The sequence below is a fragment of the Lepisma saccharinum genome, chromosome 14, assembly GCF_977018435.1.
Source record: "Lepisma saccharinum chromosome 14, izLepSacc3.1, whole genome shotgun sequence".
Classification (NCBI taxonomy): domain Eukaryota; kingdom Metazoa; phylum Arthropoda; class Insecta; order Zygentoma; family Lepismatidae; genus Lepisma; species Lepisma saccharinum.
This window is the reverse complement of record NC_139242.1, coordinates 62,360,328-62,378,806: the sequence shown is the minus strand read 5'-3', so window position 1 is coordinate 62,378,806 and position 18,479 is coordinate 62,360,328. Positions and strand designations below refer to the sequence as shown.

General features: G+C 39.2%; 1 protein-coding gene across 6 annotated transcripts in view; it reads right to left on the bottom strand.

Moving 5' to 3' along the window:
* trio (trio Rho guanine nucleotide exchange factor) overlaps positions 1-18,479 on the bottom strand; it is an 820,581-nt gene that overhangs the window by 178,487 nt on the left and 623,615 nt on the right. For all 6 annotated transcript variants that reach the window (XM_083135769.1, XM_083135773.1, XM_083135771.1 and 3 more), the window contains one exon: positions 9,347-9,608. In XM_083135769.1, the coding sequence (XP_082991895.1) occupies positions 9,347-9,608 (262 nt within the window). The remainder of the gene's footprint in view (positions 1-9,346; positions 9,609-18,479) is intronic.

Sequence of the window (18,479 nt, the reverse complement as noted above, 5' to 3'; positions counted from 1 at the left end):
TCTTTAGGTTGGCTGCACTGCTTTCGGCGCTCGCGTGCTAGAAGCTGGTACTCTTGTGGTTACATGGCCGAGGTTTTATCTTAATCGCTCCATTTTTCTTTCTTTCGTTACAGAGTAAGCATGGCCGCTTAACTGGTGTATTGCACCAAGGAAGAACAGAAAATCATTTCAAGTTTTATCAGTGGCCTGACCCACACACCCTCTATGAAAATTTCTGGTGATGGCCACGTATTTAATCGCCCTATCCTTGCATTTGTATTTTTGTTGTTGAGCGACACTTGTCCCAACTTTTGGCTAACTTTTGACACTCACAAGAAACACCCAAGCCCAGGTCACAACTAGAACCAGCAAATTTCGAAAGTCGACCACTTTCTTTCTCTCTCGACAACAGAGATAGCACCATAACTACCCTACACACTGTACACTAACGGACACTTCTGGGTTGTAACAAGCCCACCGACTTTAAATGGGATCATTACAACCCAGAAGAGCCCGTGACTCTGCTAACAATATAAAATGCACTAAAATGTTATTCGGTTCAATCCAATGAAATCTCTCCGCACTAATTATTACTAAAAAAATATTTTTATTTTATTTTCTGGTGACACTAAGATACCGTTTGCTAATTTTTAAAAAAAGCTTGGATCGTCCCAGATTTCCAAAGCGGAACAGTTGAGGAAGTGATACCAATCTCCTTACGTATTACACAATAATGCTTAGTAATCTGAAGTCAATTGGATGAAGAGAGAGATGAACGCATTAGGGATGCTTTGTTTCTTTTCTTTGTTTGAATGTGTCAAGAACTTGCTTTTTCTCAAACAGTACTGAATGAACTGATAATGGTTCGTCTGGGAATAAGGTCTTTCCACACGCTGATTTAGGATTACACACCAATGTATTCATACGTTTCTTCTATTTTAAAATTTTTTTACTTGCTGGGAACTTGGGCAGACGTCCAAAAAATAACAAAATATCTTGTCTTTTAGGTAAATGGTAAATCCTTACGTAACTCCCACTACCCTCCGGCGGCGGTATCGACCATTTGGATACCACGTGCTTAACATGACATGGACCGAATAACATTATACAACATAAATCCAACATGAAACTCGAATTGCCAGCTTATTTGCAGAACAGTTGCACATACTGACGATGGAAGATAATAGCAAAATAACGAGATATAATTTGAATCGAGAAGAAAATTAGTTTCCTCATTAGGATTTCTAAAAGTAAAAAAGAACACTGCGAGATGATATCGCAAACCTAGGTATGCATGGAATGTAGATAATTAGCAGTGGATACAGAATAATTTTCAATAGAAATGGTGTGAATTAACTGAAGTGGTGGGGATGGTTGGGAAATTCATTCCTAGGGGAAAGTTCCATGGCAATCTAAGGTTAAAATGGACAGAAGAAGAATCAAAATGGACGATTTTAATGGAATACGTTTGGTAAATGACAGGGGAAAACTGAGGAAGAAGTAGAGGGGAAAAAAGAGATGATCAGTGCATAGATGACAAGAAGAGTAGAGAAGAAAAGGGAAGAGCAGAAGGAGGCATAGAAGTTAAGGGAGTGAGCAGAAGATAAGCGAAGAGAACAGAGGATGAGAAAGTAACGGAGATACAATAGCATTTTATGGAAAAGAAGATAAGATAAGATAAAAGCTCAGAAAGTGGGATAAGAGCTCACAGAAGATGAAATAATAATAGAGAAGGGCTCAGAAAACAAGGGACGAGTAGAGAAAACAAGGGAAGAGTAGAGAAAACAAGGGAAGAGTAGAGAAAACAAGGGAAGAGAAGAAAAAACAAGGGAAGAGAAGAGAAAACAAGGGAAGAGAAGAGAAAACAAGGGAAGAGAAGAGAAAATAAGGGAAGAGAAGAGTAGAGAAAACATTAGATAAGGACTCTCAAGATAAAAAAGACAGAAATAAGAGAGGAGGAGAGAAGATTGAGGAAGAGCTCAGAAGATAAGGGAAAAATAGATAACATCAGAGCAGAGCTGGAAATAGAAGAGCAGCTAATGAAGAGTCGAGAATTCTACAACAGATACGAGCAGGGTCACAAAGATAAGAAGAGAGCCGAGAAGAGAAGGAGCAGAGCATAGAACAGATCGGGGATGAGAACAGGAAAGAAACAATTGCGAAAATTACTGACAATCTAACGATCTAAAAGCGGCAGGCTCAGGCAGAGATCCCAGACTTCTGACGATGACCTACCAGATCACGAGAAAGGTTGGATGCGGGTCGGTTTCCTTGCTGGATCACATTTCTGCCTAACTCGTGGGCGACTACTGTGCTCCTGCTACCACCAAGGCCTTTCCAGGAGCTCGCTCTTGCTATGTTTGGGATAACAAGGCCACCTGGAGACCATGCCAGAAGATGGTGACACAGTCTGTTAGGAGCTGCTCGCTGGAAGTTGACAACGGCATTTCTGCAAGCCAGAGAAGCAGAACGAAAGGCCATTTCCCGCTTCTAGCACCTTGCCGACAAATTTACGATCATCTTCAACTTCGTTTCCTGGCTTCTTCTCTATGACCTCACTCCAATGCAAACTATAGTTGCTTACATCCTACTCAATCTTTTTTCCTTGTGCATAATTTTTATGTCTTAATTTAGTTGTTCCATTTCACTGCGGTTTAATGGCGCCACTGAAAGTTGAGATTATCTATGATGTCATCAACATTGATGCAGCAACACAAGTCTCTACTTGACCTTATCCTTCGTTACTAGTAAAGCTAGCACACATTATCCTTGAAGTAGTTTACATCAGGCTCCTTCCATGATTTGCGGCACCAGGTCTACTCTCTGTGTTCAATCCATGCGTATGGTTCTGTCATCTTTGTCTAACAATGACGATAAGAATAAATGTTGATTAGATGAAATTGGCGATGGGATAGTCACACACCAAGTCTGAGCCAACTTTTGTGGCGGAGTGGTTAGCACAGCGCGCTACGACACCACGGATTCCGGCGTCTGTATCCCAGCCTGTTCTTAGCGAGTGTCTCTTCATCAATTTAATTATATCATCACTCATCCTCATCATCGTCATTAGCCAAAAGTGGAAGAAATAAAATAAATCAACAAACCAAGCAAGGATTCGAAACCGGAACCTTAAGTGGAGAGATCATGATTCCATGACAGAATAGGCTCGGCTAGCACAATTAGTCTATATACTCTGATTAGACAAGTAGGTAAATTGTGCGAAGTGTTTCCTGCTGTCAATTTAAGGTTAAACCTCAATTAAATTTATTTTGAAGGTTTCCCACTATAATGAAAATAACCCTGTGAAAACAACGTTTGCCACCATTCTCATAAAATCATCTTGTTCTCTACTATTCTTTTATCTCTCGGTTTTCTCTTCTAAGATCTATTCTTACCTTCGTGACTGTGCTCTATCTTCTGTACATTTCTCAGCATTTCTACAATCTGCTTTTCTATGTTGTTCATTCCAACAGTCGAATATTTATGCTATACTCTCCACATTTTTTAAAACGAGATTACCTTTCGAATGAGCAGCGTGAAATATCTGTGGGACAAGTCTCACATTTCGCATGAAAACTTATTCGATATTTAGAATGGCCAGCTGAAGGGTCAAGTTTCAGGAAATGGGTGGAATGACATTTTGACTAAATATCTGTCAAAACCAATGGATTTCTCCACTTATGATTGACAAGATTTCTCCACTTATGATTGACAATGACAAGACAATGGTAATTACTAAGCGAAGTTCGTAGGGTCAGGATGGAATACATGAATCAAACATTTAAGAATGTATATTGCCAAAACGCGGGAAGAAAGAAGAGGAGAGGAGAATACAGGAGAGACAAGCAAAAGAGAAAAATATGCAGATAAGAGCAGAACAGAGGAACCTAGAAGAAAGGGGAATAAGGAGAATAAAAAGTGAGAAGTAACTCTTCGTGTGAAAGAAACAGTTGAAACTAAACCAAACTCAAGGTTTCAGTACTTGCTAAAGAACCAGTTTACCAGAAAAACTGACACACACAAATATGAATGTATTGAAGCGTGAGAATGTATATAGAGAGGTTAAGATACGTCATGCTACGTGCACGTAACGAATTAGTTTCATAAATATTACAATATGACTTTTTAGGGATTTTGTGGAAGGTTAACCATCAACGACTTTTAACTTTATTACACTTAGAATAAACCTTATGTGTTTCAAGACAACAAATTCAGTACACAAGGTTTTCTCCAAGGCTGCCTTTTCCTTCGTGAAAACTACCGACAAGACATGCCCGTGTACCGACAAGTGGCCCATAACTGAATACCATTAGAGAACCTACGCATGTATGTCTGTGGCACGCACCAGGTGCGTTGTTATTCCAAGCACAGAGATATCTTACCTACTGTTGTAAAGGCGTGGCACGAATTCCAATCTGCAATGCATGAATCTCGGGCATAAAGTACGCGAGTTTAAAACAGGGTAGTGCATCACCCAAGAATTCTTAAATTTCAAATTGTAGCTATCGTTTCCTTAGGCGATAAGCAGAAAAATTCAGTTCGGGCTGCACATACGTAATCGCGATATGCTTCATGGGTACTAATTAGTACATTGACGCAGTACCCGGACTGTTATAGATGTTTAACGAACTACTAATGAGGATTATATATATATATATATATATATATATCATAAGAAATTGGCACTTCAATCCGGATTTATTTCATATTTGTAGCATGTTTTGATTGACTGACTGATTTGGTGTTTTTAGGTCCACTTTATGCATAGTAAGGCTAATCGGGACTGGACGTACAGTTTAAAGTGGGATCCGAACCACTATGTGCCTCCACCGGTTTTCGAACCCGGGGACACCTCGATTACAAGGCGACACTGCGACTCTTTGTAGCATGTATAGTATCCTAAACAGCAAAATTGATATAACTGTGGGCATTTTACCCATAACATATAGAGGAAAGTACCTAAATATGGAATAGGTTTGTAATATGGAACAGCAGGGTAACTCTCCAGTGTGACGCTGTGACCTAGTGGAGGGAGCGGAAAATGATGACCAAGATGTATAGTACTGTATAGTTATCCATTCTGTTGTGAAACACGTTCAGAACAAGCGGGAGACATTCTTTTGTGTTATTTGAAGTTGGCGTAGAATGAGTTTGTTTCCTAACGTAATACAAGGTAATACGTTTAGGTAGCGCCTTGACTTTTCTTGTCAAGATCTCATCGCATCCTTTGTCTAGGAACAATTTGATCATCCTCCATACAGCCCCGATCTAGCGCCCAGTAACACGTGTTTCTGCAACTGAAGAAGCATCTCGGAGGTCAGCGATAGCCTCGATGACGACGATAGCCTCAAAAGGGCAGTGTTGCAGTGGCTGTCAACTCAGGCGGCAAACTTCTATGACGATGGGATTCAAAAGCTTGTTGTTCGATATGATAAGTGCCTTAATATTGGTGGCAATTATGTGGAAAAGTAGATAAAAGTGTGGTCTTTCATGTAACAATAAAATTGTTACAAAAAGTTTACTTGTTTTTTGTACATATCAAAACTGTACTTACTTAAAAAATACGCCTCGTATAAATGTAATGGAGGTTATTTAAATATAAAATGGGGTTTTGTAGTGTAGGTATTGAGAGGTTTCAATGCTTAAGATATGAAGAAACATGGTGAGGTCCAGCCATGCCTGCTGACTTCCGTGGCGGAGTGGTTAGCACAGCGTGTAACGACACCAGGGGTTCCGGGTTTTAAACCTGCCCTGGGCATGGGTGTTCACTGTGAGGGTAACTTCATTCATTTCATGTCTAATTCTTATGGTCGCGATTAGCCAAAAGTGGCAGAAAACCGACGCTAAACAACAAAATTCATTTATGCCATGCACGTATAACTGTCCCTTCGGGACAGACTAGAAGGTACATTGAAAACTTGAGACGAGCTGCAGCGAAAGAAACACACGCCTGACCACAGAGGAATCAAGTGGCAGTCATTCCTTCTCGCTTCAGATTAAAAAAAAACCCAACAACAACCCACAAGCGGTAGTGAGAAAGAACAGGAATCCCATGAGAGTTTTCAACAGCTTCGCGAATAGTTTGGTTCGCGTCAGGAGGATGGCGTCCACGGCACTTGAAAACGTCCGCGGTGAAGAGGGCGACTGCCTTCAAGAGCGGCCCCGATTCATTGCTCTGGCGTGAAATTTTACGGCGGGGGTTGAGCACTTGAAGCCTTTATCACGAACGAAGTGGACTTTTGGATTGTGCCTGGGTGCTGGCATGGAAATACTTAGAAGAGGACGAATTGTGATCAAAAATCTGCCAAAGCTATATTTTTACTACGCAGAGTTTCGTAATGATTTTTTTAAACTTTATAGTTAAATGAAGGGTTCGGGTGTAAAATATGGTAACTAACAGTTTGGTCATTTCTAAGTTCATTAACAAAAAGGTTATTAGAAGCTATACTGTAGATAAATTATTTTCGTGTTGTGTTTACCAAATTCAGAAGGCTTCACTCAGTCCAATGCAAATTGTATGACACGGAAATTTCGCTCGAAAATTGAAGGATGGCTCATTTTACATTGTAACTCAAAAATTACCAAAATGTCACTCACCATGTTTTAGACCAGAGCCCTTCAAATATTATCCTAATCAATTTGGCCCCTAGTTTTGTTAGTCGTAAATTTCAGTTTTTTTAGGTTATTTGTTTTCATATAATTATAAACAACAACATTTTTACCTACATTATTCTGTCACAATCCACAAAGTTTTGCACTTCTGAGACATGCGCAGTATCAACTCGAAAAAATCCTAATTTGAATAATTTTCTTGAAAAAGATTAATGCTTTTGCATGCGTTCCCAAATGAAAACAGTGGGAGTAAACGGGCTAACGAGTGCATTGAATGTTAATGTTAGGTATTTTTTTAATATATTCCTCATGCACTATTTTATATTTTATTGTTTGATTTGGTTTATTTTACTCTGCTTGCCTAATCACGAAGATGAGGATGAAATATGATATGATGCAATATGATATGATGGCGTCAGAGTTCACTGCGATAACTACTCCCCCACGGAGGTCTGCACTTTTGAATTTGAATTTGTAAACATTTTTGTATGAGCTGCGTATAAAGACATCAGGATAATATAATAATCCGTAAATAACTTATTTTTGTAACATGCTGCCTACTACTCGATTGATTGAGTTAGTTAGTTGGTGATTTTAGTCCACTTTATGCACATTAAGGCTAATCGGGACTTGACCTACAGTTCAAAGTGGGATCCGAACCACTTTGTGCCTCCACCGGTTATCGAAACCTGGACCCTTTGATTAGAATTGATTGATTTAAAATTTTTGGGTGCGTCGGCACTTAAGGCCATTTTGCACCCTTCTATGTATACGGGGAAATGTCCCCTTATCTAAAATTCTGACTGAAAACTTAAAAAGGGGTGTAGATAGCCAGCCCCCTGGGGAAAAATTAAAAGTGAAAGGTTGTAAAAAGACAAACATAAAGGTCAGAAAAACAAACTAAAAGACTCCTTACAGACGGTGGAGGAGTCCAGCTCTTCGCAAAACACTAAAAACATTTGATAAAATACTGTTGTCATCACCCAACAGGGATGACAAACAGCCGGAAAGCCCTTGATTAGAAGGCGACAACGCTACCACTGCGCCATCGGGGAACCAGATGGAGTTGTAGCTTGTTGTACAAGCTCCATTGGTTAGAATCTCTGCTGGGGAAACATGCACTTAAGTAGCTATGAACGTCAGAATGTACTTGAGGGGGGAGGAGTGTACCTTCGCCCTATTTTCTATGAAAATCCCCTCTCCATTTTCTTTTTACTGTATCTTTGTCTGTTTTTCTCTTTATTTCCAACCTTTCCTTCTTCAGTGGATAGAGTGCTTGTGATGTTGACTCATCCCCTACGAGAGTGAGATGACATTTGACTACCCTTTATCTCTCGCACACAAACCCATACCGGCCGAAACACACGCCCACCCACACCCAGAGAGAGAGAGAGGCGAGATTGTTATGTATCATAATTATGAGACACGACATTATGAACTGGCAAATGTGAGATAGTGCAATAATCTGTGCACAACATAGAGATATGAAATTATTTACGTATATCGTTTATAAAGAAAACCTTCGTATTTGTTATCTAGAGTCTCTCTTCTTGAATTTCTGGCTAAGCGAGACAATGAAGATGAGTGATGTTCAGCTGAAATTGGTGAAGGGGCAGTCACAAATACCATCCATGTCGAGACTCGAATCTGGGAACTTCAGAGGGGAGATCGAATGTCAAGTAGCAGAAAATTAAATTGGTGCACTCCTAGTTGCAGCCGCAATAAAAATATATTTAGAACTCCAAACTATATCAAAATCAGGAACTAATCACAAATAATACATATAATTTCACTTACCGTAATATAATATTCAAGCGATAACAAAACAAATACATCCACAATCCGATTTGATAGTGCCGTCAACATGCCAGCCGCATATGAACGCACATTTTGACATTAAATTACCAAGCAACAAACCAAGAAACAAATACTAAACCATTTCATCCCAAAATAATTCCAATTATATTAGGCGAAATAATTCGAAACATCAAAGGTCCTAGAAACAAAATAGCAAAAGCATTTCCTTGTACGGCTCCTTGTATATACGAGGGGAAGTCAGTAAATAGGTCCCAAACGGATGTGGTGTAGCTGAAAATAGTAGTGAGTAGTTTCTAAAGGTGTCGTTAGGTGGCAGCACAATCCAGCTTGATGGTTTTCAGTTAGCAGTCGCTAGATAGCTGTCTATGCATGCGTCTGCTAAGTTTAAAAATTTAAAAACCGTGCAAGAGGAGTCTACGTTAGAAGAATGGTGTCCTGCTGCAAGTATTTTGTTGGCAAAAGAACTTCCTGCGAATGATATTCATAAAGGATTGTTTCCTGTTTACGGTGAGAAGTGGTTGTCGTGTAAAGCAGTGCACAAGTGAGCCAATAAATTCTCGCAAGACAGTTTCGCGGATGATGAAGATGTTGAAGGTGTGGCTGTCGATGGGATAACTGTATCAATGTTGGTGGAGATTATGTTGAAAAATAGAAACGATTTCAAGTCAGTACGTCACTTAGTATCTCTTTAATAAACGCTTGTGACCTACTTACCGACTTACCCTCGTATATGTTATTTATACGAGTTGATAATGTTCTTGATATGTGTGTTTCAGTTTTTCATGAGGATGAGAACACAGCAGAGAGAGAGAGAGAGAGAGAGAAGGGTGAAGGAGGGAGGGATTAGGTAGGAATGGGGATGACATGGAAAGGGTAGAGGCAGAAAGTAGGTGAGGGAGAGATGCGGATGCTGTTTTATTGATCTGTTTGTACGTACCGGACTCCTGGTCTCCAGGTTTTCGGGACGGTGACATGGATGCTGACGTCTTGAAACCCGGTGGCTGCTTCAGCACCGACAGCGGCACCAGTCCTTCCGGTGGGGATTCCGCCGAACCAGGCAAAGGCATTCGCACCAGGCACCAGTCGGGATTCGAACTGGACACCTCCACCACTTCCACCTGCTGCCCCTTCTGCACAGACAGCTCATTGCTTCCCGAAGCCGCCGTGTGGTTGGCGATCACCCACGTCATCTCCACGGTCTGCAAGGGAAGAAGAATAAGTATTAAAATGTGAAACCGATACAGCTATATTTTTAATCACTCTACGCCAAGTTTTACTCGTTAGACTAATCACGACGATAAGAATGGGTGGTAACAGATCCCTGTCGGAATGGTTAGTGAAACGCGCTACGTGCTATGTATTAAAGAAATTCTGTTCGGTAACAGAGGATCGTATAACATTAGTTTTGGAATGTAGGCATCATAACGTTCTTATATCAATATGACTGTTAAAGTTATGTCAGATACAAGATAATGTCTTCCATGGTCCGTTGGAATATTTGTCTTACTTATAAAATCATGCTTATACTTATAACCAGAGTCGTAGCTAGAGATTATATACAGTAAAACCTCGTTAATCCGGACTAATGAGGGGATAAGTTGACCGGTTTAACGAAAGTCCGGATTAACTAAATAACCTAAAAGAACAGTAGAAAGTGCATTAAAACTCCGTTTATAGCAACACGTTTATTATGGTGTATTTAAAGGGTATATGCCTAAATACACTATACAGTACAAAGTCTGCGGGAAACAGAATTTCATCAGTGGTTGACTGCCTTTTCTTTGGGAAGTTCTCTTGTTGACTTCTAGCCACATTTAAAACCTTGCATTCTGCTTCTTTCTCCTTTTTCCTGTCCGAATTAACGAGGTTTTACTGTAACAAAATTCTGGGTTCTGTCGTATACTGTCATTTTCATCATTCACCCGGGGTGACACCCAAATGTCAACCCCCCTTCCATGTAGTACACCCTGGTCTACCTGGACACACCCCTTACACCCCAAGATGACTATGAATGATAATTATGAAATTCATGAGAAGACACATGGATGGACACGATAGAACAGACTCTACTGCCTATCGGTCCATGCGCCACAGCCTCGTTAGTCCGCGGATGTACTACGTGGAAAAAGGTTGACATCTGAGTCTCTTGTCAGGTTACCCTTTACATCCCAGAAAAGCGACGGAAAATAAGAAAAAATAGAAATACTGATTGAATGATTAACTGATTATGTTTTCTATCAATAGGAATTTACAACTTATCTGATGTTTGACATGTTTCTCCTTTAGATTTCAGTTGATGCATTTCGAAAACATTTAATGGAATATTGTTGCCTGACACTGGCAAAAAAAACCTGGGTCTCCCCGCACTGGTCGATAGACCGATTTGACCCCTCCCCTCTCGCGTAGCCAATGTACTGAACCAATAGGGTCCATACCATAATAAAGCAAGTATTTATCATAAGACATCACTAGAGCCCAGAACTTTGGTAAAACGCCTTCCCCCCAACTGCTTTTATATATACACATTTTTTATATTGTTGCTAATGTTTTAAAACCTTTTTCAATCTGCCTATTTTGTATCCCACTGCCTATTTTTAATTCTGATTCCCTCTTTTTGCCAGCTTCAATGAAATTTTAGAATGTTTTTCACAAAATTGTATAACTTAACACCATTAACCCTTGTTTCTATAATAACCAAAAACTCAATATGACCACCAAGGCAGAAATTTATTTTATTCTAAAACATAAACTAAAAGTTACGTTTTAGAATAAAATAAATTTTTGCCTTGGTCAGCATATTGAGTTCTTGTAAAGTATATAAGTTATTTATCTTTCAAAAACATTATTTATTAGCACGTTTTGGTGTTGCCAGAGATAATTACAAAGCTAGGAAAAAGAGATGAAACTTTTAAAGCATCCATGAAAGTCTTCGAGGAATCCGATCAGCAGCTGGTTGAAGTGGCATGAGGAAAAAGTTAGCTGTTACAGGAAAGTGCAAATGTGGAACAGGAAAAATTGAAAACAATTTGTGATATTCATAAAGGTGGAAATTCTTTTCTTGGCGGTATGAATGTATGCTTCAACTACTTCTGTCGAAGCAGAGATAATTTTCTGTTATGAAAAAGAATTCTTTCCGACAGAGGGTTTCTTGAATGTCGAAAAAAAACTGGTGGTTATGTGCAATGAAGACGTCAAAGAAAAGTAAAAACGTAGATGTAGATTTTAACTTTTTGAATGAAATTATAGATATAAGTGACGGAATTTGACACTTTTTCGGATCCTTGTGTCTATTTTTCACATTATAAATGGCTTTTGGCTGTAATTTTAACCAAAATAAAATGTCTAAACTTCCGGGCTCTACACATCACCCTACATTAGGCAAAGCGAGACGCATTCGTTTCCCCATCGCTTTTTCTGTGTGTACTGCCGAACACAGCTCTTCCTAGATCACAACGGAGACCTTTTATGCTGCGAGAATCACCCGCTCCGGTGCTGCAAGACTGCATTTCGACCGAGACCCAGCGAACCGCGAGCGATTCTTATTCACCTCACTACAGCCAACGACCGGAGAACGAAATGTACTCGCCTGCCACCTACCGGGAACCTTGTGAACCACTGCTACACGGGTACGGCGTCAAATCTACCACCTAGCGGCAACATTAGTTACTACTTTGGCTCTGAAACAAATAGGCTCCCAAAGCATGGAATGCATTGCCTGCAAATATCGCTAGTGTAAACAACCCATTAAATTTCAAAGGTAAAATAAAAGATCTGCTGTTAATGGAACAATGGCAGAGTCGGGGCACATACTGAAGGTATCAAGTCACTCACTATATGGAATTGTATTATTGTATTATTATTACTGTCTTGTATTTCTAGTTACACTTTTTTTGTATGCAACTAATTCCTATGTATTTTTTTCTTAATTTTTTTTTGTATCTGTAATTTTTTTACGTTTAGCTTACTGCTCCATAAGTTTATATCATCTTATATGTATTATCATATTGACAAGGCTTAGGTGGCAGAGCAGCCCTTGGCTGAACCTCGCCCGCTGAATAAAGAAAATTTATTATTATTATTATTATTATTATTATTACAATGCTTCGCATACATTTTTGTACATGTGCGTCTCTTTTCCTTTTCTTTTGGCTAATTTACAATGATGAACTGCTGAACGGACAGTCACAAGAAAACACCAGTACAAATAAGTGATATGAAATTGAAATCACACTTTAAAAACTGCAAATATACTTCACTTCCCCTACCCGCACACGTCAGAACTAACGATAATAATATAATAATAATATAATGATACATATCAGAAGTAATTCTTGTAACACAAAATGAGAACATGCCTGAATTAATGAGAAAGTGCCAAATGCAGTAAGCAAGCAAAAAGTCGTGACCGGGGATAGAAATATATTAATTGATTAGTTAGAATTAGGCTATTTCCACCCTTCACTTAAGAAAAGCAAAGTTGAACATAGGGCAGTGGCGTCACGTGCGGTTCGCATACGAGTGTTCACAATAATGTTTTTGTACTGAATGCAGATTTACTCCTCTCCCTTGTAACTTCATCTTCAATTGAAAAAGTGAGAATAACAGTTCAATTTATTTTCAACAATTTTCCCCCAGGGGAAATTGTCCCTCTCTCCCTTAAAATCCGCCAGGTTTAGCGAATTCTCGCTAAAGTTTGCAACTATGTAGCACAGACCTTTTCGAGTCCCCCTAGACTTGCCTTGTATATCATGCACTCTGGTGCCGAATGTAAAAAGTACTGCAGCTTTCATCAGTGTTCGCACAGCGAAGTGAACATCTTCGGGGTATAGTGGCCAACAGCCCCTTAGCTGTCAGCTCTATGCAACACGCACAGCAATTATGTTCAACGCCCTCCGTGGAACACCATGGGAGTCAGTGTTACCAACTATCTATATAAGTTATCAGACGTGAAAGAAGTCGTGTCAGAGTAAATTTTGTGTATATACTAGTACATCTAACATAGTATTTCTTCGAATAAATATGCGTGTGTGCATTTAATATGTAGGTAATTTAAGACATATACATAAGTGTTCATATGCTCATGCAAACATTATCAGGCGACGCGCCTGACATAGGGGCATATCAAGATAACATATAATATTTCATTACTCGCTCAATAGTATCTTTTTCTGAAACTAAGAGATCAGCTAATCAAAACTACAAGTACACCGTCATTTAAACTGTGAGCAGTTCGGGATGAAAGTATAGGTGACCAAGACAAAGGCTATGGTTACTGGGAAGAAAGCAAGTAAAGTTAATGCGAGGATTCGAGGTCAAAGTATTGCACAAGATAACTGGGATGTATCCTAAGCTGCAGTCGGAAAGTCTAAATGAGAATAGCAATAACACAAGAAGCCTGTAATAGAAGTATGTTTCGTTGACCTTTGAATAAACAACTATTGATTTGCTTTATTTTACTTCGCTTTTTTTGTGCCACTTTTGGCTAATTTGCGAAGATGGGGATGAGTGATGATATGATGAATGGGCCCCTGGCGTCGTAGCGCGATGTGCTAACCACTCCGCCACGGGGGCTGGCGAACAAACAACTAAAAAAAGACTAATGAAGTGCGTTGTAGAGTTGTATGCCGGAGAAATTTAGACGCTACGAAGAAGCGAGGGGAAAAAAGACTAGAAGCTTTAGAAATGTGGCTATGGGGAAGAACGGAGAGTGTGAAATGGAGAAAGTGAGAAATGAAACTGTGTTGGAAAGAGTTGGTGAAAGAAGCACACGCTAGAACTGATCAAGAAAAAGTAATTGGCTAGGACACTGAAAAAACTGACTGCTAAAAGACGCAACGGAAGGAGTGATTAAGGCGGTAAGGGTCCAGGGAAGCAGAAGATAGCAGGTGATAGATAATATTAAACCAAGTGGATCCTGTTGACATTAAACGTAAGGCTTCAGATAGAAAAGCCTGGAAATGGAAAAACTGTCTATTAAGGTAGAGAACGATGGAAGAATGAAAACCTTTGACGAAAGCTGAGGCTGCAAAGGGACACCCAGCAGACACAAGGACAACACACGATTACAGAGGATTATCTCGCAGGTCTGCAAGAATGCAATTACCAGAGTATGCTATGTGGAAGAGATGTTGACTTGATGAATGACTCATGGTCTCGGCGCCGAAGGTTCCAGGTTCAAGTCACATTTCAAGTACAACTCTCCTTTCATCAATCTTATTTAATTTTATCATTAATCCCTATTGCGGCGATTGGCCGAAAGAGTTAAAAAGGTGTCCGATTGATTGATTTGCTTTATTTTACTTCGCTTCTTGTGCCGCTTTTGGCTAATTTGCGAAGACGGAGATGAGTGATGATATGATGAATGGACACTCACAAACATCTATGCCCTTGCCTGGATTCGAACCCGGGACAACTGGCGTTGTAGCGCGCCGTGATAACCACAACGCCACAGGAGCCGGCGTTAAAAAGGTGACAAAATAAGAAGAAAAAAAAGCATCTCTTATTCATTATATCAGTTATCACATAATATACACGGCAATTGTGGGTTTTGAGTGCAGGCCATCGTCGTGAGTTGTCAACGTGCTGCGAAGACAGACTTCCAGGTTCGAACTCTGGTCAGCCACCGTGTATTCCCGTTTCGCCTAACGACTTATGAGCACAAGATAAGGCAAGGTATGACGTTCATTTTAGATAGATCAAGGAATTACAGGAATCCATATAATCTCTAGTAGTAATTCAAGGAAAGCTAACGGGAGTGGAGGGGATCAACCCCCCCCTAACGAAATGTTTCCTTACTAAAAAGGAAAAAAACACTGAACAAATTATGTAATTACTGTAAACCTTACAACAAAAATAGGTAGAGAGAAAAATAACTGATAGGCGGAGTGTTAATATTGGAAATTAATAATATGGATTTAGTTGAAAATTGCTACTGAAACCAGACTACATGCGCATAGGTAAAGTACATGTGTATGGCATGACAGGTTGTTTGTAACATCACCCCCCACCTTTTTTTCACTTTACACCACGGTTATCTTTAATAAAGGCGTAACTGGAAACCACCCCTCTCACTCCTTGTAACCTCTTCACCACCCGCCTTTGAAAGTCGATCTGTTAATGATCTCGAACAAAATCTCTGTTAGTATACAAAGTCGTTGATTTACAGCTTCCAATCTGCTACTCGGACGTGGAAGCAGTTCATGATTCGCCCGCAAGATGTCACGCAGGTCCGCTGTGGAAGTCGACTCGCGGGGTCAATACAAACGATCACGTGTTTGTCTCAAGAGGGCAGTTGGCACGGCATGGTAAACAGTGCACCTGAGCAGAACTCATTTGTTAGTTTTCTGGCCTCATGAGGAAGTGGAAAACAACGAAAAAGTTCTCATGGGGCGGAATTACGTGACTTAAAAAAGACGAACAAAACAAGAACCGGAAGAAATGGGTTGTTTACATCGTCGCGGCATATATATGAACCTTATTTCTTGTCTCCTATTTACCTTCAGTGGCTTGGAGGGGGAACTGTCGGCCACCGGGTCTGGTGCAGGGTACATCCAATTGTTACAGTGACTGATACCAATAACAAAAAAGTGTACTATTTACGGTACGTTCATTACAGTTTTCGAAAAGTTACTTTTTAAAGTGTACCCGAGTTGGTCATTTCTTTAAAAATTAATAAGTTACTTACTCTGAATTTCTTATAACTAAAGCCCGGATTTCTATGTAATTACATATTCTATTCCTTTCTAGGTACATACATTGTCAACGAATTATATAACTGACATGATCTTGCATAAGTTTTATGTTACATATTTTTACAATTGTTTTCCTATCTTGATCCTTTCTCCTATATCTTCGATCTCTGAAATACGATGAAGAAAATTTGTAGCTCATGTGATGTCATCTTTTCTAATCAATGAGATGCATAGTGCTTAAGGCGACCTAAAATTGACTGCCAAGTCGATAGACAGGCTGAAGACAAAAATAAATAAACGAGAACTGTTATTTATAGAGAGTCAGCCCCTCTCCCCGTCCTTCTCGTTACATATTTTCGTTTCGCTTTTAGGTTTAGGCAAAGCACTTAGGAACTTTGCCGTACGTAGCGAGTTACACAATATGTTCCTTTGTGCAAAAAGTATAAAAGTGGCTATGTATATTCATTCGATTGTTCGTTTTTTACAACTTGTTTCGAAAGTTTCAAAGAGCTCTCTTACATATTTATATATTCTACATAATTTGCGATGTGAAAAGTAATTAATAGTTGATAAAATTGGTTTCTTAAATAGGTACACGTTGCTGTGTTTTCTAAAGTTCATAAATTTGATACAAATTTTAATTTGAACAACTTATGTCCTTAAAAATGTGTTTCATATATTCAAGTAAAATACATATGCAGCAGAATTCTTGAAATTTCTTGCATACTCGTTTATTATTAATATTACATATTCTTCGATACAACATATTTAGATACATATCCTTTTCATAATACATATTTTGTACTTTGATATTAGAAAAAAAATTCGGGGTCTACTCATAACACATCGAACGTGTTGCCTGCATAAACTTCAAACAAGCTGTTTTTTTTTTTTGTTTTTTTTTGGGCGATCTCCATCTCCAATTTACATTAGTATTCATGAAATTATCATAAAACTCATATTTAAACATGTCTAAGAATATTACATCTTTCTATTTTTGTCATTTTGGATCGAATTTCTGCCTCTCTTGACTAATTGAGTCGATAAGGATAGCTGGATGAAATTGAAGGGGGTCAGTCTCGAACAACATCCATAACAAAGTCAGGATTTGAACCCGGAAACTTCGGTGGCGAGATCTAAAGTCGACCACATAACGCCCACATCACACAGTTCGCGGCAAGAAAACTGAAAGTCAAAACTAATACTTGAAGAAAATATGTGACGCAAACATATGCTAGAAACGGGGTATCTAAATATTAATTATATATTTCAATAATACAATTAATTGATTTTATGTCCCTTTTCTATCTCTTGGGTTAATCGTGTTGATGAAATTGATGATGGGCTAAACATTACAAGGGTTTGAACCTGAGACCTCTGACCACGTAGAGCGTTGCACAGCACCGCCTGCGACGTATATTCTTCAATTCGAGCACTGTATACAGGGTGTTGCGGTACAACAACAAAAAGATTTCGGCATGTTGGTGATATTAAGGCGAAAAAAAAATCTCAATAAGGTTTTGCGACGCTCTGAGCCACCGAAAAAAAATATCCTCTTTATATGCAACCACACAGTACAGATTCATGATTGCTATTTTTCTGAACTTCCGTCTTCCTAGCATCCCCCTTTTATTCAAATTCTTTCATCCGTTATGTCATCTTCTTCCTGTAGTATATTGGTTCGAGCTTTTGATATCTATCGCATCCCATTTTCATTCAATATTTCATACTTTATTTTTTTCCCCGACGTAAACTTTCTACTTCACAACGAGAAAGGGTACAAAGGGGAGGACGTAATCAGCCCTCAATATCGTCCCTATATTCGACTACATGTCTTCTTGTCACCTCTTTTAACATGCTGCTACTAAAATCAATTTCCTAGATGACAAGCACTATATTGAAAAAAAAATCCTTCATTATAACTGAGAGCGAGCTGCTACCATGACATAACATGAGTTCAAATCCCAGGCAGGGATCAGAATTCCTCACCCAATTATCCTCTGTGCATAAAGTGGGTTTTCGGCGGCTTTGTGGGGGACTGAAGAGCAGGTATTGGTTATTTTCTTTTCAGTTTCACATCTACCGCTGACACAGGTACAGTGTGTAAGATCGAGATACAATGCAAGCGCAATCCCGTGTTTTCAAGGCGAAATGGCCAAACGTTCAAGGCTCAAAATAGTGACAATTGATCAAAAGTTAATTCGCATTAACATTTTACACAAAACATGTGCGATACGTTGCTTGTGCATCTTACGAAGAATGTGAATAATTCATGTTGATATGTTCACATATCTTTACTTGTATTGATTTGTCTTTTACATATGTAAAAGTGCATTTTACATTACATAAATTTTTGCTCATGACGACTCATGCAGAAGC